Below are 23875 nucleotides of genomic sequence, written 5' to 3'. Positions count from 1 at the left end.
ACTGTCAAAAACTATTTTAGACCTTCTTAATCGCTTTTCAAAACCCGCTCCCTCGCTTTCCAGCAAGGCGCAGAAGGTTGTTGTTTTGGCGGGGAAACTGAATTTATGAGCTTTTTCTGGCTCGTTTCTCCGCCCTTTTCACGGTTGACTTAAAACTCTTCCTATTTTGCATTTTAATTATATTTTATCGGAAAAGTCCAACGGATAACAAACGTGTATTGTTATCCGCTACTTGGATAAAACGCCCGATGCTTCACATAAACGTGCTCATGGGCAGGCTTGCATTGTTTGCAATTAAAACCCCATTTCTGGTCACAATTTTTGCTTCGCTGTTGTATTTTGCGAGTTGTTTTTGTGTCTCAAGAGAGAGCTGGTGGCTCGTTTGTTATGAACTGGCAGAAACAAAAGAATGTTTGCTTTCATATTTTAGATGATGTAACCCCATTTGAACAACATGTAATCTGGAAGAACAAAAAGCCACCTAAAAGCTTAGGAAGAGAAAAATTCTTTCGCATCAAAAGACTTTGACATTTTAAAGTCCACAAATTGGGTGTAAATTACACAAGGCATTTAAACCAAGCAGTGCTCTCGTGAAAAAAGCTTTTAAACAACCTCATCTTTAAACATAAGTTTAATTATAGTGCATTCCTCTGGCGTGTGGGAAACTTCATTTGAATACAACCAGGAACTTTCAAAACACTTGGACGCCACTAAAAAATGCATAATTTATTGTGAAAAAATGTTATCTCATTTCGATGTTGACGGGAAATATTGCTTCTGACAGGAAAACGGGAACTTTATACTCTAGTGGCATAGAAAACTACTTTGATACTTGCTAGTGAGAAGTATTTTAACTCTGAGACCAAAAGTGCAAAGTTTGTTTTCCAAGGAGCGGTTTTCGGTTTTCAAAAGGTTTCCATAACAGAGGAAAACAAATAACGCCAGCTAATTCCATGCAATTAATACAGGGAAAAATAAACTGGAGAAACGAGAAGGCAACAAAAATATCCCTCAAGAGATGCAAACCCACAACTAGCCTTGATATTAAGTTACTGATATAGAGAGTGTGATTTCTGATAAAACGGTCTGATAAAATGATTGTGCATTTTGCTATTTATAGTTTTCATTCGCGGTGAAAAAAGTCAAAGTTGTTTGTTCTACAGTAATCTCGAAAAACTAGTTATGCTAATTTGCTTTTTCAGGCCAGAACAATGCTTGATATCACCCCCCAGAAATTTGGAAATCTTGGAATTGGCAGTGCTTGTGTGGCTCACAAAGTCCGTTCCAGATTTATACCATGACTGTTTCAGGTTACTTTCCTGGAACAAGGAACGTGTTCACCCAAACTTTCTACTTTATTTAATGCGAGCACGAGATTTTATTGACGTCAAATGATTAGCTACGGTTCATCGAGTGTCAATACTTCAACACGTGTCAAAACTTGAAGAACAGAAATGCAAATTTTACTTGGACACTGGGGAATTCAAGCGCGAAGCAAATTCGAAAAAACACACTTTCGTCTTCTCAAAACGCTTGATCGCGGCAGAAGTTTGTTAGGAGTCGCACAAATGAAGAACTCTAGACCGAAACCGTGTGAGCACGTGCGGGGAGAAGTTTCGTGCGTGGAGTGGAGTATCGGAATTTAAGTCGTCGAACCGTAGCGAAATCACTCACTTCCGGTGGAAAATAAACCCGATAGGGGTAGCGCCAGTGAACTAATATTGACTCGGGTCTCCGTCTCCGGAATTTCTCGCTTCCTGACAACTTTTCTGTTCAAATCACCACTGCTTGACGCTGTTCAATTCCCTTATCTCTTATCATCTTTAAGCACTAAAATTAACCTCAGTAAAGGAAATGTTGTACGTGTCAGAGTTTCGTCTCACGCGACCGTCCCGGGTGAAAATGGCGGGGGAGTTACATTGTGATATTTCAACTGTGTGACGTCACTCAACGGAATTCTCCTGTCGAATGAGCATTGAATACTAATAATATACCCGCATGCTAATATCCTTAATGCTGTGTCGGGCAGTTAACGGCAGCATTTGTCAGCATCCTTCAAGTGTAGCGCAACGTTAGAAATAGCACCGTTGGATTTTCTCCAACGTCGAAGGAATCGCTATGCCGCGAGCATTCTTGATCAAAGCTAAGAAGGAGAAAAAGAAAGAGGACGAACAGGGCACTCAGTCAGTACAGCAGACCGCGCATTTTTCCAACGGAGTTGTTACTGGTGAGTTTAATTTAAGCGCCTTTGATGTTGCGTAAATTTATCGGGAAAACTTCCTTCCACGGTTTCTTCTCCATTTGATGAAATATCACTTTCTTTCGCCAGTTTCGAAAGTCGGGGATATGAGTTAATATTAACTGAGTTTACTTGTGGCGGTTTTATAAACTTTTGTAAACTCGGCGAAGTTCTGAGCCGGGTTTTTACCCGCGCTTAACATGTCAAATTTCGGGCAAGGGCAAACGCCACGATTATTAAACTTAAGCTTCAAAGAAAGTTAATTTAGTAAAAGTTGAGCGGAACTTACGATTTCTGCTCGAAACCGTTCCCGACTTTGGTGTTTTTAATCTCTCTAACTGAATTAGCGCGCTTTCTGTTTATTGCTCAGATTTTGAATACTTAATTAAGCGCGCCCATGCAGTGATTTGTTCATCTTGTGTAAACTCGATTGAAACCACAAAAAGTCGCTAGTTTATAAAGAAAAATCGAAAAGCTTCCTCATTACCACGAATTGGTTGCCCTCGAACGCTGACACACGAATTGGTTATTTTCGACGTGCGGTCTCGCAACCTATTCTAATTCCTGTCTCATGTTGCTATTTTTTCTACTTTCACAGATCCCCACAGCAACGAAAGTGCTTCCTTATCGAAACCCGAGGATCAAATTTCAAAGTCTGTGGTCTCTGTTACGTCGCCCTCCTATCTTCACGCCAAGCGAAAACATTCGCAAAGTGCAGCAGACGAGAGACGTGAAATATCTTCACCGATTTCTGCCCCAAGCGAGCGTCCTAGCCAAGGAAATGAACCCGACTCAAACAAACATGCCGTCACAGAATTTCCGCGCGCAGCAACCAAGACACAGCGAAAAACACGCAAGCGAAGCCCAAAGAAAAGCGTTGTTTATTACTACAAAGTCGCACAAGAAGGCACAGAATCACCGCGCCGAGCAAACAACGCAAAAAGTGCTTTCACGGATGTTCCGCATGACAGACAAGTGCCTCCTAAGACGACCATTTCAACGCTTCAGCGAAACAGTCATAATTATCCGGCGGCGGAATCCAAGCGGGTCAAATCTCATGGGAGCCCCAATGGCGGCTATTATTATAATCCACCTGAACATTCAGTGAGCTGTCAAGACAAGACCGCACGATTTGAATATGAAAAGGGCATTCGTCAAGAAAACCCCACGCGGTATAATTATGCAGAGGCTCCGGGAAAATTCCCGCGCGAGAAACGCGAAGTCTCGCCAACTACGAGGAACGTTGGCCTTGACAACGTGAAGATCGTGGAAGTTCACTCGATCGGCCAAACAATGGATGTTGCTTATCCTGATGGAAAAAGAAATGGCCCACCGCCTGCACGCCATCCAAGTGAGGATTACCACTGTAATAAAACAACAGCTAGTGAGCCAACTCCTGGGCATTACATTCAAAGAAGTGAACCCACACCACAGGCTGCTGCCCCAGTTCCAGTTTCTGCCCCTCCTGCGGCACCAGTCGTTCATTATCTCCCAGTGTATGCAATTCCAAGCTCTAATGGAATGCAATATCAGGCTGTCCCTGGAGCTGCTATTCTTGAAAAAGTTCCTGGCTCTCCAAATTTATTCTCGCCAGTGGGAAGAAATGGCGAGACTAAGCCCAAGGCTGGATACCAGCAACAAGCGCCTCCTCCTCCAGCAGCACCACAGCAACCACCACCACAACCTCCTCCAGTGATGCCCCAACAACCACAAGTTCAGGGTCCACCACCTCCTCAGGCTCCAATGCCACAACCGCAGGGACCAGTTGTGTACCAGCCACGAATGATGTCTAATCCGGGAGCTTCTCATCCAATGCAGCAGCCAATCGCACAGCCAAATTTCCCACCACAGCCAAATAATCCTCCAGTAGCTGCTTTGCCGTACCCTCCAGCTGATCCAAGGATCATCCCACCGCAAGCCTATCCAGTGCAAGCAACAGCACAGCCAGTGTCAGCCCCGCCATATGTTGTCACAAAGTCAGAACCAGTGTCACCACAACAGTTGTCACCTCCTGGTCAACCTGTGGCCACTTCTCAGCCGTATCCTGTTCCTGTCCAAACAGTGGGGCCTCCACCACCCCAGCACTACCCTCCTCCACGACAAGTGGTTCCAGGGCAGCCACCATATCCAACACAAGATCAGAAACTGACAAGACCACCCATGTACCCACCGCAGTATCAAGCAGTACCAAACCAGCACCCCTATCAAGTTCATGTCTTGCCTGTAGCAATGCCGTACCCTCCACCCGCTCAACAGGTGCCCACAAGCCAGCCTGCTCAACCGGCCCAAGCAGCTCCACATCAGTATACCAATGAGAGACCAGCTCCGCCACAGCCACAGCCACAGCCACAGCCTTACTACCCACCACACAGTACTAGTACAGTCCATTACCAACCTGAAAACAGCAGTCAAGTGCAAGTCCATTATTATCCAGCCAATAAACGAGCCGAGAATGTGCCACTGCAGTATCCAGAACACAAGCCAGTTGCTTTACCAGTTCTGCCTTACCCTGCTGAGAATGCCAGCCAGCCACCAACTCCACAGTACACCCCAGATGGTAAAGAAGCTCAGAAGTTCATTTACGCACCCCCTCCTCCAGACTTCTTGCGCAGTCCTGTGTACAGGGTGCCCGTGACAGATGCACCAGTAATGGTTCCAACAAGCCAGCCCCCAGTCCAGATGGCAGTACAGCCCCCAGTCCTATCTTCAGTCCAGTCCACAGTGCAGCCTTCAGTTCAGCATCCAAACCAGCCACCAAAGGGTGCTAAGAGAAGGAAGACAGCCATGCCACATCGTGAAATCATATCATCACCACCTGAAAGCAGCTACCCAGAGCAAACATCCAGTCCAGAGGCACAGCTGCAGTGTAGTGAGAGAATTTCCAAGTCTCCTGGCCACAATCCTTCTCTGAACAAATCCAGCTGTGTCATAACTCCACCTGGTTCACCCCAAGATAACGAAGAGGGTTCCTACACCGTTGTCATGAGGGATTACGGCATCCAGGCTGGGCCACAACCTGAGCAGAACACATGGACTGTCAAAGTGGAGTCTACTGCCCCACGGGTGTACATTTCTGAAGAAGAAGCTCTGGCTCATGGTTACAGTGAGAATATGTCGGAGGAAGAAGAGGAGGACGAAGAGGAGGAGGACGAAGAGGAGGAGGAGGAGGAAGAAGAAGACTGCAGTGAAATGGACGGTGTTGAAACTTTCAGCCCAACTCAGAAGGAAAACCTTTCACCAAGACATTTTTCTGAAGTTGATGAAAATGGCAACCGCATTGTCAGAAAAGGCAGAAAGAGGAGTGCAAAGTACACCTGCAAATTTTGTGGCAAAGGATTCCAGTGGCATTCTCACTTGAGTTCTCATGAGCGCACACACACTGGGGAGAAACCATTCAAATGCCCTGAATGCGCACGTGCATTTACACGTGCTGATGGACTGCAATGTCACATGCTTGTGCACAACAAAAAGAGGCCATTCAAGTGTCACTACTGCAACAAGGGATTCAACGACAACACAAGCCTGGAGAAACACACCTATAGCCACACTGGAGTGAAACCCTTCAAATGTGAATATTGCGGACGTGCATTTAGTGACTCTCAATCGATTGAGAAACATTTGTTAGTCCACACCGGCACAAAGCCTTACAAATGTCAGTTTTGTGTTCGGTCGTTTAATGATTCACAAATGTTAGTCCGGCATATCCGCAGCCATACTGGTGAGAAACCATTTAAATGCCAGCATTGCCAAATGGCCTTCAGCAAACAAAGTGCACTTGTCATTCATACAAGAGTTCACACTGGGGAAAAGCCTTATAAGTGTACTCACTGTTCTAAATGCTTTTCAATTTCTGGTAATTTGCAGCGCCATATTCTTATTCACACTGGTGAGCGGCCATACAAATGCTCCAAGTGTCCAAAAGCTTTCAACAACCCCAGTCACTTGTCCCGTCACATAAGCAAGCTCCATGCTCCGCAAGCAAAACTCGAAACAGCTGTTGACAATCAGGCACCTTTCAGAATACAGGAAAATAATACAAGTGGACCTATCCAAGCATAAGTTATTTAATGTTTGATGTAACTTCTAAAATGTAACTAAGTTTTCTGTACAAGTAGAATTTTTAAAAGCTATTTATTACTGTTATGTTAGCTCATTTATTGTGCAGATCTTGTGAATTTTGCCATGAGACTCTAAGAAGAACTTCCCTGCTATTCAAAATAGGGTTAGTGCCATAACTGTACGTTTTAAATTACTTACGTTATTCCATAGCTGCATGGAATTCACATATAAAACTGAGAAAGAGACTTGCCAAACATGATTGGGCTACTGTATACATAAAAAGATAGGTGTATAGACGTGAAAAAACAAAAAATAAGATAGTGACACTGTACCATTGCATTGATTTTTGCAACAATGTATTTGAAATATCACAGAAACGGATGTACATATATCTTCTTTAATATGTAGCTAAAAATTAATAGAAAGTTATTCTAACTTCTAGAAAATATTTTTATACCTTGAAAATGCAAAACTGATGTGAAATAGTTTTATATTAGTGAAAACTTATTTATTTTGTGAGAATATTTTTCTTGAAGTGAATGTAGAACAGTTTTCTTAAGAACAAGTCACATTATATTGCTTTTGTCAAAAGTGACATGCACTTTTTCGTGAAGGTCTGAACTCACATGATAGTGTAAATAAAATGTTTGATGTAGAATTATTGTTGTCTTGTATTTTACTCAGGGGCCGATTCGCAACTCTGGTTGATAATTGACTAACAGTTTTTACTTGCTCCTTGACGCCTGAGATGTGTTGTTTAGCTGATTATCCTCATTGCCAGCTTCAGTATTACCTTGCAGCAGTTACTACAAGAGAAATAGGAAAGGGAGATAAGAATTAATAATTGTTATTGTTACCCGAAGACAGTCCTTTCTTCATTATTGCCCTGTTCCTTTGGAGTAGTAACAGTTGGCTACTGAGGAAATATGACTCTGCAATCCATCCAAACTTTGTCTTTTTTAACCCATAATATCAAAGACCAAATTCTCCTACCTTGTCCCCATGCTTTTCTCATAAAAGTACTAGAGAGAAGTTATTGAAATATCAAGAAAATTCATCTTGGTTGATTATATATCAGCGGTTAAATAAGCATTGACATGACAGAGAAATTTGATGCTGATCACCGTTAGGGCTGAAAGAGTTAAGGTCATTCCCCTGTTTTGCAGTGGGCAACTCTACTGCGCACAATGGCAAAATAAAAAATTTACACTTATTTCTAGCTTACTACTGAGTATCACTCAATCTGACTTGCATCTAACAACAAAATTCTTAATTTGCATTTTGCGCGGAAACTAAGGTGTTATAAGACTCGCCCCAGTCTTTGTGGAGAAACCAGTTTTGAAGCTTGATTTACCACTGCTTTCTGAAATATCTGCAAAACCAACCCGCTGAACCTATTTTCTCTTTTCAGATTTCTAATCAAAATATCGTTTGCCAACTACCGTGAAAATTTAAGGAAAATCCTAGTGTTAGAAATATTAAATTTTGTGCCTAATAATCTAGCCAATGGACATTTTGGCCTACTTTCAGAGGTATTGAATTAGTCTATTTTGTAAATTATCTCAGTAGTACTGGTAAGGAATAGTTTTCAAACAGATTTCACATTGAAAAAAATTCTATGAAATGAGCTGTTAACTGTTCTCTTCAGAGAATAATTCCTGTTTTTGGCAAATGCTCTGTTATAGTCCTTTTTGTCCAAACATGCAGAAATTACTATATTTCAATGCTTCGTTGCTGACGAACAAGCATGGTGACCCCCCTTTTTATTTCATTTTTGCAGTTTACATATAGTGAACCACACATAGGCAAAGTTTGGAAAAAATCTGAGTGTAGGTTCTATTTTAGGGGAATGACCTTAATGTGTGGTTCCAGAAAATGTCCATACCCCCCAAGGAAGGGATTGGAAATTTCATAGGGGTGGGGGGGGGGGGGGGTCAAGAAACCAGGATGTAAAAATAAATCTTTTTAACAGCACAGGCTTGATTACTGTCACTGTTTGAGTATTTTCCTGCACAGCAGCAGGTAAGCAAAGCCCATGTTCTGGAAAAAAGATGATTAAATCCTGTAAATTAGATTCGCTTGAATGTCTGCCAGACATATTTGACGAGATACTTCTGTCACTTTGACCTATATCATCTCTGCTGACAGATATTTACGTCGCATTTTTTCATTGTCATTCGCCGCATGAAAAATATTGTTTAAACTGAATTATTACATCAACATTGAACTACAGTGACTGTAGTAATTTGGAATTGACAGAAAACAGTTCTCTGATCCCGATAAAAATAATTCTTCGAGAACTAAGTAAAAACACGGTAAAACAATTATAGTTCAGGAGGCAAATATTATTTGTCAAAATTTACAGGCTGTGTGCGGTATAAATCAGATAAATAAACAACGTCTTGTTGCTTCAATTTAAAACATTAAATATATTTAATTTATATATAAATATATATATATATTAATTAAATATATTTTATTTAATATATTTTATTAAATATATTTTATTAAATATAAATACTCAAAACATTAAATATTTTTTTGCATGACAGATGGGAAAAATTTCTTCAATACCCGTGGTAAATCATATTGTATTAATGATTAGATCATAATACACCTGCATATTACAAAAGGCATCCCAAGTAATAAAAAATTATGCAAGTTCTGTAATCAGAACTTGCGAATTGTTGTAATTTTATTTTGAGCCAGGGTAAGTACAAATAAAGAAAGATTGATTGATTGACTAGCGACATGTCAAATTTTGGCCGTCAGATGACGAGACGACAGGATGCTAAATGTTGTTGAGGGAAAAGATTGATTTACACTGTATGATAAAAAAAAAAAAGATGTGAGAAAGGGAAAACGTTCTTTTCAGGAGAATTTGCGCAATTATCTTCCAACATTACTGAGAAAAAATGGTTTACAGCAGAACTGCTAACTGTCTGATTCATTTGTGGGTTTTAAATATTTATATAATTGGAAATCATTCAATAAAATATTCTGGTTTGAATTTCTCAAAATGTTCAGGTCTTTGCAATCTTTTACTCTCAAAGAAAATGCAAAAATAACAGTTACTATAAAAGAATGGCTTGGAGAACCTTATCTCATTGGAAAACATTTTAATCAGTGGAATCTTCGTTAAAGGCCAGGAAAGATTAGATTTTCCATGTAATCTGAGACACTATACTCTTTCTGAAATACGTAAATATTTGGGCACGGAAATTTGATACCATTTTGATTGTTTTGTTTTTTACTGGTGCAGTGTAAAGCGTTTCTTCCCCCAACACCCTTGAATGTGAACTTGCATTTTAAAATCTGTTCGTTTATATTGTAATGACACTATGCATTTTTAATAACATTACCACACTACTTCTGCTCATATGTTGGTCACAGTATACACTAATTTACTAGAAAACACCACACCACACCACAGCTGGCTCTATATACCTGAGCTATCAACTATCATTCTTAATGTAGTTTCAGGTTTCAGTGCATTGATAAACGTAATAATATTATTATTTGTACCTAGGGTGGGTGGGAGGGGGATACTGCTTCAGGTCACACTTGACATACAGCATTTGAGAATTAAGGTGCCATGGAGTTTGTTACAGGCAGAACAGCCCCTGTGTTGGCAAGTCAGGTGTGTTGTGTACTGAGGATTTACATCACTAGGTCTTTTTAAGATGATACCAAATAAATTTTATCTGATTAAAAGTATCTTGTTCCAAGAGAGAACAGATTTTCTTTTATTTTGTCCGAGGCATAATTTCAACATTGTGTAGTTTCAAAAATAATATCCATACTGTACCTCCCCCACAGGAGAAATTTTCTCTAAGACCTCCCTATCCCTCTGGAAAATAATTTAGCTTCATACTTTCCTTATGAGAACCCCTCCCCGCCCCCCCCCCCACCTCCCCTACTCCATGGAATTTCCAGTTCCTTTTATGAGGGAACATATATGGATATTTTCTGGATTGATGCACTAATTGGTTCTTTAGAAATCAGAAAACATAAAACTACAAACAAATCATGTTCTGGCACATCGTTTGGAAGGATATTAATTTACTTATTTCCTTCAGAATAGCATATTGTACTCATAAAAACAGAATTGGTTCTGAGCTCAGGCACAACAAGATTGAAAGTTAAATAATAATCATGTTTTTCTTACAGACAGCCCCAACCTAGACATGTATTTACAAGCAAAGAAGATAAAATCCCATTATTTCCAGCATAATCTAAAAGCTGTGGGGGATCATCATGTGATAGCTCACGAAAGGCTGTGTATTTTTCCTTCGCACCCCTCCCCCCACCCCACCCCCATGTTAATGAAAAACAAATATCACAAGCAAAATAAAATCTTACATTGTTCATTCCTCCAATGGAGTTGCTCGGAAGACTTCCAAGATAAAGGGTCTCAAAAAATGTCTCTGTTTCTCCAGCTCACTGCGAAGCTTCTTAAGGTCTGTGGGAATATTCTCCACTCTTCCAGACAAAATCATTCCTTTTTTGGCTGTCAATCCTTCCTCGAACTTCTTGATCTTGACTGGCACTCTTGCTATCATTTGCAGTGCAAAATATTTTCCTTTCACACTTCGCCAGGATTTCAACAGTACTATTTTAGCTATGGGGAGTTTCTCTCCACCAATCATGGTCGTTGTTGTTAAGTTCAAATCGACGATTTGGTTGAACTTGACTTTTAGGGAAACTCGCGGTTTGAAGAACGTCATGGAGTATGAAGACGGGATTTTAGAATTCTTGAGGCAAACATCTTCGCACGCTTGTTGAAGAAATTCGGAGGCCGATGTTTTCAAGCTGTACTTTGTTCCGATATTCTCGTTCCTGATTTCCAGAGGAGAACACAGGTACACATGAAAAGTAGGAAAGAGAAGCACAGCAAACAAAGTAGGAATCACAAACTTTAAAAGACTTCGAAGTGGTTTGACAAAATATCCTGCAACTACAGGAATTATCAAGGACCCTAGAACCATAAAGAAGTTGGAATGACTCCCGAAAACGGAGCCAAGATTAGACATAACATCACTACCGACGGCCGCAAGCCAGAATAGCGATGGAAAGACCAAGAGGCCAAGAAAAGCCAGGTTTTTGTACGAGCTTTGTGAGTCGCCATCGGTCGCGGATCCGCCATCTTTGAATTTAACATTTCTTCTCTCCCTGGGATTTGCAGCTTCTCTTTTGACCATGTTCCTATTTTTACTGCGAGGAATCACTTCAGATTCAAAATGACGAAGGCTTATGTGTTTGATGTCGCTTTTTGATTCTCAGAAAATTGTTTTCGTTTCCGGCTTCAGCTGTTCAGCTGATATTGTGTGAATTGACTAAATTCACGTGGCAATAAAAGAGAAAGTACACGGGAGGGGAGGAAGGAACAGTCAGCTAACATGAGAACTTTTGAATGAAAATCTTAACGAAAATTAGCAAAATCATTTCCTTTGTTCTTAAATGTAAATTTCATCGTATTTGTGATTGTTATTTTTTTCTTTTTCTGATTGTTTTCAAACTGGTAATTCGTAGATATGTTTATACATAGATTACTACCATCCCTCCCTTGGTAATTTTATGTTGTTTTTCACCCCACGCCAGAAGTGCGAATTTTGTCATAGTAGCGGTCACTAAGGAGTCTTTGAAAAAGGCGCGAAGCTCTTTCCAAAATGGCTTCCATAACAGAACGGACAATTTCAGCTTGTAATGGCCTTCAAATTTCTGCACTTCCCCAGGACTGGGCTGATCAAGCTTGGAGTTCTGATTTTTGTGAATCATCAGAGCTTCCAGAAGTGTTAGAAAACAGACTTGTTGACAGCAAATATTTCGTTGACGAACTTCAAAGTCTGTTGTTGATTGCCAGGCAGTGGTCTGGAGGAAGCAACGGCGGCCGCTTAAATGAAGGTAATCTTAGCTCTTTGGTGCTTTGTTTGAGTTTAGCGAGTTCTCTTTGTCGAATAAGGAAAGATTTTAGCAAGGACTATTTGCATCCTAAAGGAAAATTGGGGGCAACCAGGCATTTTCCACAGAGATGACGGTGCCTGCTTCTGCCTTCTGCACATACATTCCGTGCCCCTCGGGATGATCCGAGAAGCTGAATGATGCGACGCATTTTAGAGAAGTAATCAAAGTAAGCTTCAATTTTGAAAAAATATTCCATACGGTGTTATGTATTTTAAAGCCTTTTAGAATTATTGTTGCTTGATAAATTATTATCTCTGAAAAATGCATGGTTTTATTTTTGACTTTTGGATTCCAATAGTCCTTCCTAAAGTAATCCTTTTCCCAAATAAGTGTAAACTGTGCAAAATTTTCTCTGCATTATTAGGAGGCACCGTCCTAAAGCAACAATTATTTTATTTTATTGCTCTTTGCCACCAATAATTCTAAAAGCTTTAAAATACATACTGATGTATGGAATTGTTTACAAAATTGAAACGTAATTAATAATATCTCAAAAACCCAAAAATGTATGGTTACCTCCAATTTTCATTTTGGACTTCAATAGCCCTTGCAAAAAACTTTTTTTTCCCGCATAGTCATATTTAATCTTTCATCTGCAGTTACAATATATGCTTCATATATTCATATTCATTTATTCATCCTTCATGGTATATTATGAACTCACAGAATGACCAGCTCTCAGATGGCTTGTTGGCTCAGTTGGTAGAGCATTGCACCAGCATCGCAGAGGTCATGGGTTTGAATCCCATTCAAGCCTGAAATTTTTTTCAGGCTAACTTTCTTTTTGCAACTGCTAAAATTGCGCATGAACTGCGAGGATCTTTCTTCTATTTAATAGTCATAGTCCACGGAAAAATACCTTTGAATTAGGAGGTACTGTCCTTAGAAATCAGAGTTTTGGAACCATCCCAAGATGCGCAGAACGTATTCGCAGTAGCAAAGGAGGGACTGTCCTAAAGTTCTAATTTTTTTCCTAGGATTGTGGAAAGTTCTATCTGACAACAGTTTTCCACACAAAGCCCTGATTTCTGTACTGCATTCATTCATTGAGTCCTGTGATAAGGTATATGCATGTGTAGTATTGCATTACTTATTAGCTGGTTAATAAGCTTAATGTTTACTTGTTGTAATTTTTAGATAATTTATTGTCTTTTTGATATTAGTTTTAAGGTTATGTATTTAGTAATTTTACCCTTGTTGTCATGTCAAAGTGACATGAGTTAAATAAATCTATCAGATATTTTTTACTTCCCTGTGACTGGATTATGGTTTTGAGCTCTGTAAATTTGAGTCATTTCAATGTCACAAAAGACATATTTGTAGGGTTTTTAAGAGTGACCCATTGCTCTCTCCACTAATAATACCATTATTCTTGCACAAATACCTTGTTCGTCATATTAAAATGTGCTTCAGTATACAGTCGACTCCCGATAACGCGAACCCTTGCTAACTCGAACCTCGTGCTAACTCGAAGCAATTTTCCTTTCCCTTCAGGTCATCTTCTATATAATTTTACCCTCGATAACTTGCAATCCCGATAACTCAAACCTTTTTCAATTTCCCTTGAAGGTTCAAGTTATTGAGAGTCGACTGTATATAATATTATTACACTTAAATACAAGCTTTTACACTAAAGGTAGAAATAGAAAATTGGTGCATCCTAGAGTCATCTGTCTAATAAAATTTTCAAGGATATATGAACTTTCACCAAATTTTTCAAACTGGTTGGCTGTAGGTTGCTTGGATATCCTTATGGCTAAACCCATGCTTAAATGTAACCCCTCTATTCTTTCCCAAAAAAGAAAACCAGCGCAAAAATTTATGAAAATTACTTGTAACTTATTCTCACTCTCCCACCCCTCCCTCCACAAATCCTTCACATCTCCTCCGTTGTCATCTTAGTCTCCCTCGCAGCCGTTTTTTGGGCTGTCACGCAACGCTCCTTTTTTTAGGGGGGGGGGGGGGGGCGTTGCGTCACAGTCCAAAAAACGGCCGCGAGAGAGACTATTGTCATCTATACCTGGTTTGAAGCTGGTAATATAAATCTGAACCAGCAAACTAACTGAGTGTTTTGATTTGTTAACTTAAAGTCATCAAATGCTGGACCCAAAGTCGAGAGCTGCATACTAGCGGCTAATGTTTATATTGTCCTGATACAAGTCCCAGGTAAGGAAACATTTATTTTTGGCTCTTTTAACTGCACTGTGGGGCATTTGCCAGTTTATTTTCAAAAATCACTAACCCAGGGAGAAGGGGGAAGGGCACTCTTGGACTTCACTGATGCATAATATAATATACTAATTACGTGTAATAAAGTGGCTAAAGCCGTTAAACAGTGCTCAATACACTTCTTTAAGTGTAGAGCTTTGAATAAGGAGATATAACGAAGAGACAAAATTCTCTGTTACTCCGAGTTTCGTGCTCACGCACTCATCAGACAGTATTTACTGTCTGATGAGTGCGTGAGCACAACTCCAGCTAGCTGCTAGAGCTTGTGTGAATCTGGGAGTAACTGGGTCTTCAACATTAACATTCATATTATAAAGCTCATTTCAGTGAGAAGAGGATTAACATCCCATTGCAATCCAAATTAATAAATATTGTGACTGTTAACAAACTGTGAGTTTCTCTTTACTTTCCAGGGAGTGGAGCTTACAAGATTTTCCACCCCATGCTTTTCCAAAAAGCTTTGGATGTCTTACGACTTTGGCCTCAAAAAGGTATACTTAGGAAATTTTGCTTGACTGTTGTAGTTCTCAACTGACTTACAAATTTTTGTCAAATTTTTATTCTAGATTCGTCCATTTTTTCTGTTGTATTTGCGTCATTTTTAAGAAATGTTTTGAGGAACTAGGGACACAATGTGATGCCTCACCTTGTTTTCAGTTAATATGAGCAGGAGTTTATGTTTTAAAATATTTTTATCCAGTGACTGTTGATCCTATTTTCATCATTCAGTGACTATACTTAAATTTACTAGTTAATGTCTCAAGGTATAATATTATTCCTAACAGAAACAAGTAAGAGAAAGAGAGGGAATGAAGCAACTTCAGGCGGCCGTAAAGCCAAGACAAGACGAGGGAGATGCGGTAAGAGCAGACACTGTAATCCTCCAAATAACACCACCGTCAATCTTTTTTTCATCAACCATTATGTTTTGTTTTAGTTAATATAACAAGGTTACCTAAAGAAATAAATAAACAAACAAATAAATAAATACTTACCTGGAAAGCAAGTGCTTTTTTATCTGTGTAATGTGATAGCAATCCTAATACTCGGTGTTCCAGTATTGCAAGTATTAGTGCAATATCATAAAATATTGCTACTTATCCCATACTGCTAACTGCTGGTTCTGGTGAAAAGGTCCTGAAGAAATTTATGCACAAGACTCATAACTTATGTGCAATGTTATGGTAATTACCTTGTGTAAATAAAATCTTTAGTGAAGCTTGTTTCGTCTGCATGATAGGACAAAGCTAATTAAATAAATATAAATAAAGCTATTGACAAGGAAGATTTTAAATTCCATTTTAAGATGAAAATGATGACGTGATGGAGGTTGACAATGTTTGTGATGATGATGATAGTGGTGATGATGATGATGAGGATGATGATGTCTATGGTCAGATTAATACAGAGCAAGCAAAAGCCAGTGTGAAAGACAAGCTATTGTCAATGATGCAGGTAAAGTACTGACAATATCATAATAATGCTAGCTAATTAGCCAGGGACTAAAGAGCAAGTTAGTAGGGGCTTAAGGGCTGATATTTGGATAACTTGAGCAAATAGCTTGCTAGATTTTAATTTTAATTATTTGCTAACATTTGAGCTTTTTTGTGGTCAATAGTTTGTGAGCTCTGCAATAAATTTTGTTTTTGCTTAGCACAGGAAACTCCCTCTGCATTGTCTTTCTCCTTGGCCCAGACTCTGCAGTAAGGGTTGTGTAGTTTACAACAAGAAACTTTGCACTGCACGGTTTTTCGTCTGCTTGGTGTATATGTTATAATTCAGTTAAATGGTAACTAGACAACTTTTAATTAGGAGAAGCTTAACAGAAGTGGGGAAACCTGTGAAACCTGTGATGAACTATAATTCATTTATAACCTCCTCATTCAAGGTGGTCAATAGTAATACTCTTAGCTGCTTCATGATAATGAAACTGAGTCAAGCTGGCCCCATAGGGCTGTCATCAATAGATACATGTAGTACAATGAAGATAGATGTAGCTGGCTACGTGGAGTTTGAAAGTGGCTCAATCCTTTAAACCCCAACAGTGATCAGCATCAAATTTCTCCTTGTAATATCAATGATAATTCAACCCCTGAGGTCATGAGAATTAAGGATATGATCACCCAAGGTGAATGTTATTGATATCTTAATAACTTCTCCATAGTACTTTTATAAGAAAAGTATAGGGACAAGATAGGAGAAGTTGTTCTTTGTTATTAGAGGTTAAAGGGGTAAAGAAAACATGAAAGGGAGACTAAAGTTCTTTTTTGTTTATGAGCAGCTACATTTCTTCTAGGTGGAGTCAGCTTGTCCAAAGCTTATGACAGCTTTGCTGCAGATGGTAATTGCACCACCTGTACCCTGTGTATGACATTACCTTACTTTCTAATGCCAGTTAAATGATTTTTTTTTAATTCCTTGCAGGATGCAGTCATGCTTTTTAGCAGCTACTCCCTCAAAGATTCTGAACAAGTTCTCCACCATGTCATTCAGTTATTTGTGGAAACTACAAGACTTGAAGCTTTACCAGTTGAAGAAATGATGCTGGAATTTCCTGGGTAGGATTTTTATGTACCATGCTGATTATCTAGAAAGATGTGTATCCCATATTCTTAATATTGATAAGCCGGATAGCCTCAGTCCTCTTCTCTTGTTACACTTGGACTTAAATTTTATTGTATCTCTTTATCAAGCAAAGGCATCTATTAATTTTCAACTACAAGTCAAAAGGAGTTTGTGCAAGACAATAATAATTTATTGTACAGTGACACTATGTTCCTAAAAATCAAATTAATTGTCGCTTGAGTCTGACTATTTTTTCCTAATCTTGGGTGATTCTCAGTAAAAATAGTTTTGCATTTATTTCTCAGAGTGTCATTTGCCTTGGCTATGTCTATTTTCAGTGTTTTCTGTGAATTACAGTCATTAGTCATTGTGGGTTTGTAAGTCCCTCTTTTCCTTCTCCTTCCCGTGTTTCACGAGAACAGGAACTGCTCACAGGCAAGACATAATCTGATACTATTTCAGATATCTCTATATATCTGTAGCTCACTTAAGTCTTGCCTGAAGACTTAATGTCACAATTTTTGTATTTTAGTGACCCTTGCATGAAACTCTTTTGGTTGTGTGATAATTTATCATAAGTGATTTTTTTCCCTCTAGGACCCAAATTTATTCAGTCAAATCCATTGCTTCCTTGGCATACATTGTAAGTAGTCTGGAAATGGAAGGGGAAATGATACATGTAGTTTTTACTGCAATATTAAAATTGTTTTATAGTCAAAGAAAATTTCAAAAATCATGAGCAATTGAATGATCAACTAATGACACTTTTAAACAAGAACAACAAATTCAAGTTACAAACATAGGTAAAGCAACTTCTTTTATTATGACCTGTTTAAAATGTTGGGCAATGTCAATGTCCTCTGACTATTTGTTATATATGATCTTTGGGTTTAGGTGCACTGGACTTCCCCTCCAAACTGCTCAAAGGGACTTTGAATGAGTGAACAAACAAATGAATGATTGAATGGATGGATAGATGGACAAATTAATTGCTTATCTTCAGAGTGATATGTAGTTCTGACTTCTAGTTCCAAATTGTTTTTAATTAATGTACTCGTCTGGTACCTAGTTCTGTTAGCATGGTACTTTTGTCCAGAGAAGACCTAATGGCCAATCAAGCTTTATGTAAATATGTTGTAAGCAAACTTACCATGATGAAAACTCTATGGTTTAAATATTTTGTCAGGGTCTTGGTTGTCTTTGTTCCTCGCTCCATGGTGAAGTTGGATCAAACACTCGTACTGTAAGTTTGTTGTCTGAAATACTAAAACTCCTTTATTCAAGGCAGTTTTGATGTATAGTGGCCTTAATGACGTTAGCACGGTTTTTGTCGGGTAGTTCTGCTGTAGTTGTGACTTTTCTTTTTACATTGACAGGTGTTGAAACACTTGATTTCAAATGTGTTGATGGTATTCGGAGGTGCAGTAGCTAGTAATGGTGTGATAGCAAGGGATGTCCAAGCCCTCAAGGATCAGGCTGTTCAGTTTATCTGGTTAGTATCAGCTTTGATTCAGTGTAGTTGGTAATCAAACATTGATAATGGAATATCTTCATCAAGTTTACAGGAATTTCACTAATAAGGCCAGGCATTCTGCAAATTTAACACTTCTGATTGAACGTGATTTTGCCTACCTACTTTAAGAAACTCAGCCAAGTTTTCGTTGAGAAGTTAAGTAAAAAAATGTTGCCTGCTTTGAAGACCAAATTCTCATATCCTGCTCTAAAATAATCTTTGTGACAGCAGTGATTTTACATCTTAGTTCTAGGTAGGCAGATATTCAGGCCCCCTATGGGTCACACCCACCTTTTGAAAGCATAAAAAATAATAAAAATCATGAAAACTTTACCTAATCTTTTGAAAAACTTTGGAAGGTAGTGCTGACTGATTTTAAAAAAAATTAGTTTTAAACATGTTTTTTTTGCTGATCTCAAATTATGTTTCAGTCACATAACACGTAAGGAGAGTGAAGATATGTTAAGTGCAGTCCAAGTTCTCGTTCAGCACCTCTGCACAAAGTGTCCTGAGCGGGCGGAATACAGAAGCATTGTGGCCAAGGTGAGGCAATGATGATTAACTTTAAGTTGACAAAAGTAACTTTACTAAGTAAGTTTATTTAAAGTGGAACTCCTGTAAGCTGCTTTACAAGAAGCCCACTGTGTACTGATGCCTTCTGCATCTGTAGATAATAAGCCAGGAAAAATAGATTCATCTCTATTCAAAGTGTACTCAACAAATAATTATTTGAAATGAGTTTAGCTTACTGTGTTTAGGGCGCTTATAAGCCGGGGTATTTTGGCTTAAACAGTTGGGCTTTTATTAGTTAAAGATAGGATTAAAAATATTTAAAGTGTTGAAAAATTAGAAAGATTATTGTTGTATAAATTAACATGCAGTTTTTTGGAATGCCCATTAAATAACTAAACAAGTTAATAGAGAGCAACTTCGATTCTTCAGTTGTTGAGTAGAGCTCATGACTTCTCTAAATGTACTGTAAGTTTACCAGTTGTAGTAGGAAAGTGGCCTGGTTTCATATTTCATATTTTTAAAATTGGTGTAAATTCAAGTTATTTTAGCAAATTGACACAGCCACTTCATATTTTTGTGCTGCAACAGGATAGAAAGTTATCTGAATAACGAGGTACCCCTTTGTCGAATAGCTAATGTTCCAGTGCTCCACACTAACGCTAGTCCACTAGCCCAGGACTAGTAAAACTTCATGGTGGGCTAGTGAAAATGTGCTCCTACTAGCCCCTAGACTAGTTAGTTTTGTGGAAAAATTTATGTACTACAACTTTATAACTTAGGAAGTTTTTGTGGAACGCTTTATCAGGAGCTTGTTTCTAGTATTTTTTGGTAATATAAACCACAGGACTTGCAATGAGTCCATATGAAAGGGGTTTGGTACGATCGCCTTGCAAAACAGACACCATTTTGGAAAAGGCCTTAGGATCTCGCTTCCATGACACTCCCGAGGGACGTGGGTGAGAGCCCCCAGTCCGCCATCTTGGAGATTTTTCGCGCATCAAGTTACTCCAAGAATGAAAAAGATTTCAAGCTTTTTTGATGCCTTACCTTCAAGGAAACGCCCTGCTATGGACGAGGATCCTAAGGCAGATTTACAGTGTTCGCAAGAGGACCATGTCATGCAGCATGAAGAAAAAAAGAAGTGCGATCAACGTTCAAGAAATTTTCAACCAAGGTGGAAGAAGACATATCCATGGCTGCGATTTATTGAAGGAAAAATGTACTGTGCAACTTGTGTGGACTCAAACCAAAGCGCTGAAAGATTGGCAAATCCAAACTCGACTTTTGTCACAGGGACATTGATTGCTTAAGTCATTGAATTGATAAAATTGTTCTGGCAGTCTAGTATCTTGAACGTTCATATTTACTGTTAATATTAGAGAATAAAATAATGACATCAGAGTGAGTGTTATTCCTTTTTATTTCATTTAATATATATTACAGTTTCTTAAAGTGTAACTGGACAAATAACAGGGTGTCTGGGAAGAGGCAGGACACCAGAACTGAAGGTTAATGGTTCCTTATTCTCTAGCCTTTTGTAGGTGTATTTTTTCTGGCCTTGTTTTGGACTAGTGGCTTGTCCTTGTGGGCTAGTGATTTACTGTGCTTACTAGCCCACTGCCTAGTATCCAAAAAAGTTAGTGTCGAGCACTGTGTTCCAAGCTTTTTTGACCCATAAATTTGGCTCTTTGTTTTCAAGGTGCGCTTTGTGTACCCTTCTAGCAGAGATTTCTTTCTGGCAAGTCTTTTAGCATGTACAAAGTCGTTCGTGTCTCTAGTATTTCGCTTAGTCGGCTTGTTTACTTCTGGCTACGTGAAATACTAGAGATGTGAACGACTTCGTACATGCTAGAAGACTTACCAGGAAGAAATCTCTGCTAGCAGGGTACATTTTGTGGCAATCTAACTGACTCCCTTTGCTCCTAAATTGTCAGATGTTTCTACCTGAAATATATGATCATGATAGTGATGGTGACTCATATGTTTAATCTCATAGCTAAGTAACATGATAGAGAACGTTTTGAGCTGCGTGAAAATACGCGCACACACTGTAACAGGCGTTGACCATGTTACGTTGAGGGGCAGTGACTCAATAATTTTTACTTTTTCGTCTTTTGTTGAAAATTAGAGGAAAAATATTACCTGTGAATATTCACATAATCAATAATATAATTGAATTATTGCACTTTAAAAGAGTGCTTGATCGTAACTCTGTCATGGATTAATGGACAATTTTTTGCAGGCAGTAGTTGACATTTTGAAAACTCTTCCATTGAGCCTCTATGCCAACCTGATGGAGTGGATACACAAGTATTCCAAAAATGCCAAGGTAAGTCAAACTCACAGCAAGCTGTTTCTTTTTGTTACTTATTTGGCATTTTAAACATTTTTCTAACCTTTACTCTAAAAATAAATAAATAAAAAAAATGAATGAACAAATAAATAAATAAATGGTTTAAAAACAAATTTAAATTTCTGAAATTTTGACGGGTTGAACTTCGGACTGGAAATATCGTAAATTCCAAAAATAAGCCTTGGAGCTTAATGTATTTTTCAAAGGATTTTTTTTTTTGAGAGGAGAACATTATATTCAGAGACACTTATTATTGTAGGGAAATGTGCATTTCAAAATCAGCTGGGCTTATTTTTTTTTAATATTGAGTCATCAACTAGAAATTTGTGACAACGTAATCTCTCTGAACGTACCATAAACTTTATTGAAAATCGAATACCATACATACCATAAAAAATCATACCAGTATATTAATGATATATAGTTCATACCGTAATGGTAAGTGCAATTTACATTTGGTTTATTTTGCAATTGATGGCAATTTCTGTGTATAAGCCCCCAGGGGCTTACGTGTATTATGAGCCTTTTTGCATTTTGAATTTGGGGGCCTTATATATGTACATGGACAGGCTTATTTTCAGAATTCTACATATGGTAATAGTTAAAATACTCACATCGGCTATTTAATAGATAATTACTTCGGTAGTCGGTGCTATGAGAGATATTGCAGCTAGCTGAGGGCGTAGCCCGAAGCTGGCTGCAATATCTCAAATGGCACCAAATACCAATTAATTATCTATTAAATATTGTGTCAAAACATTTGCCATTTTTAATATTATATTTGCCAATCTTACCTTTCGCAGATAAGTTACAGGATTTTTGCCTTGGATGTTATTTTGCTGCTTTTGGTTGAACCAGACAGATCCTTCTTAAACGGTAAGTACACATCCAAACACACACAAAAAAGATAAACCAACAACGACAAGCTCCTTAAAAGAATTACTTCCAGCATGATCAAGCCAAGAAATCAGAAGTTTGTGTTTATAGGGTCCCTGGAGTGATAAATGGACATGATTACAGTATTTTGATACTTACCGGTAATGATGAAAAGAAAAAAACTGAATCACAAAAATTTTCAGGTTCAAATCATTACTTTGCACCACTCCTGTGACTGGGATTAATTTTCAGAATCCAGCCACCCTTATTAACAGGAGGAATGAGGTGAAGCATGGGACATGAAGCAAAATGGGCCAAAAAAAAAAAAAAAACATCAAAAAACAAAAAACCAGCAAACAAACAAAAAAGCCCCAAAAACTCACTAAGCACACCACCAGGGCTGTCATGAGTTTCCAGTAGCCGACGGTTGCAGCTGGTAACCACAGTAAACACCGGTGGCTTCTTCGAGTTTGAAAATGAGTATGAGAACACATATGAGAAGGACTTTGTTTGGTTAATATGCGCGGTTACTTTCCTTGTGTTACCAGCTTCTCCAAATCTTGACTGTGGTCAAATGTAAGATAAGGAAAGTCTGATGAAGAACGATACTTCTTGGTTTTTACTTTAAAAGCTCAGAACGAGGTGATAAGATTTTTGTGAGTCTGTGAGGTTACTTATAAAACTAACTAAACAAGCTCGTCTTTTTTGAAGTGAAGTCTGTTAAAAGACAGGTGGGCAATGTATGTTTTTGTTTTCTGTTTCAATGTGCGACCTGTGGAAAACCGGTTCACCAAATCCCTGAAACCTTTTAGATTTAGTTAACTCACAGACTCACAAGAAACTTATCAGCTTTGAGATCTTGTTGTGTTTTAATTAAGGGCCGTAGGTTGACACTAAGTCAGACATAAAGTCACTAAGACACACTATGGTCCGCCATTATGCTTTCTATTTCAACTCTCCCACTTAATAACATTCCTGGACATAAACGTGTCCTTATACTTGTACCGAGTACACCACAGATCTCAAAGTAATTTAACCTTATATTTAACAGATTTTCCTTATCTTTTTTACTTTAATTTGCAGTAGTTAAATCAAAACTAATAATTTTTACAACTTGAGATCACCAGAATGCTCAACCACCGACCACTTGACTCCACTGATTCCTCCTACTCTTTGCAGTACACTCAGTTAAATTACGTTGTCATATATTTATTTTTTCATTTTTTTTTTCATTAGTTCTTAATTCTATTAGTGCCAAAGACATTAGTGTAATATTGTGCAGTTCCAGAAAATATCCATACCCCCCCCCCCCCCCCACGGAAGGTCAATGGAAATTCCGAGGGGGTGGGGGGCTAATAGACGGAAATTTCCGAGGGGTTGGGCGGTGTTCCTATGAAGAATTTTTCCAGAGGGTAAGGAAATAAAGTTGACTGACAAGAATTTTCAGTCGCCACTGCGGAAAAATAATTATAATCCAGCACAAAAGCAGCGTAAACGATGAATCATTATGGAAAAAGTCATTTTGGTAGAAGTCTTGTTTGGTTAACCCTTCTGATAAAGCGGA

The 23875-nt window shown here is 38.5% G+C and overlaps 3 protein-coding genes across 4 annotated transcripts in view; 2 read left to right on the top strand and 1 right to left on the bottom strand.

The window, feature by feature from the left end:
• Positions 1-2002: 2002 nt before the first annotated feature.
• On the top strand, positions 2003-6956 carry LOC146456729 (uncharacterized). Its single transcript, XM_085093010.1, has 2 exons — positions 2003-2227; positions 2838-6956. The coding sequence occupies exons 1-2, from the start codon at positions 2119-2121 to the stop codon at positions 6296-6298; spliced, it is 3570 nt and encodes a 1189-aa protein (XP_084949136.1). The 5' UTR covers positions 2003-2118; the 3' UTR covers positions 6299-6956.
• Positions 6288-11647, bottom strand: LOC146456728 (uncharacterized). The gene is made up of 2 exons (XM_085093036.1): positions 10661-11647; positions 6288-7104 (listed from the first exon to the last, which is right to left on the bottom strand). Exon 1 carries the CDS (start codon positions 11497-11499, stop codon positions 10666-10668), a length of 834 nt encoding a protein of 277 aa, XP_084949162.1. The 5' UTR covers positions 11500-11647; the 3' UTR covers positions 6288-7104; positions 10661-10665.
• Positions 11648-11756: 109 nt separating this feature from the next.
• LOC146456727 (condensin-2 complex subunit D3-L-like) overlaps positions 11757-23875 on the top strand; it is a 40074-nt gene continuing 27955 nt past the window's right edge. The window contains exons 1-13 of one of the 2 annotated variants that reach the window (XM_085093007.1): positions 11757-12202; positions 13240-13325; positions 14353-14428; positions 14905-14982; positions 15277-15351; positions 15798-15946; positions 16916-17049; positions 17654-17699; positions 18243-18299; positions 18433-18548; positions 19001-19112; positions 21325-21411; positions 22239-22311. In XM_085093007.1, coding sequence (XP_084949133.1) covers positions 11968-12202; positions 13240-13325; positions 14353-14428; positions 14905-14982; positions 15277-15351; positions 15798-15946; positions 16916-17049; positions 17654-17699; positions 18243-18299; positions 18433-18548; positions 19001-19112; positions 21325-21411; positions 22239-22311 — 1324 coding nt within the window. In that variant the 5' untranslated portion in view covers positions 11757-11967. The remainder of the gene's footprint in view (positions 12203-13239; positions 13326-14352; positions 14429-14904; positions 14983-15276; positions 15352-15797; positions 15947-16915; positions 17050-17653; positions 17700-18242; positions 18300-18432; positions 18549-19000; positions 19113-21324; positions 21412-22238; positions 22312-23875) is intronic. The other variant, XM_085093006.1, reaches the window with a different exon arrangement.

The sequence above is a fragment of the Pavona decussata genome, unplaced genomic scaffold, assembly GCF_977016875.1.
Source record: "Pavona decussata unplaced genomic scaffold, jaPavDecu1.1 SCAFFOLD_254, whole genome shotgun sequence".
NCBI lineage: Eukaryota > Metazoa > Cnidaria > Anthozoa > Scleractinia > Agariciidae > Pavona > Pavona decussata.
The sequence above is the reverse complement of the archived record's forward strand: the minus strand, read 5'-3'. Positions and strand labels throughout refer to the sequence as shown.

Excerpts from the sequence above, each read along its gene's own strand:
- LOC146456729 (XM_085093010.1), top strand. The coding sequence starts at position 2,119 with ATGCCGCGAGCATTCTTGATCAAAGCTAAGAAGGAGAAAAAGAAAGAG. Across the intron at positions 2,228-2,837 it reads TTCCAACGGAGTTGTTACTG|ATCCCCACAGCAACGAAAGT; the intron begins GTGAGTTTAATT and ends CTACTTTCACAG.
- LOC146456728 (XM_085093036.1), bottom strand. The coding sequence starts at position 11,499 with ATGGTCAAAAGAGAAGCTGCAAATCCCAGGGAGAGAAGAAATGTTAAA.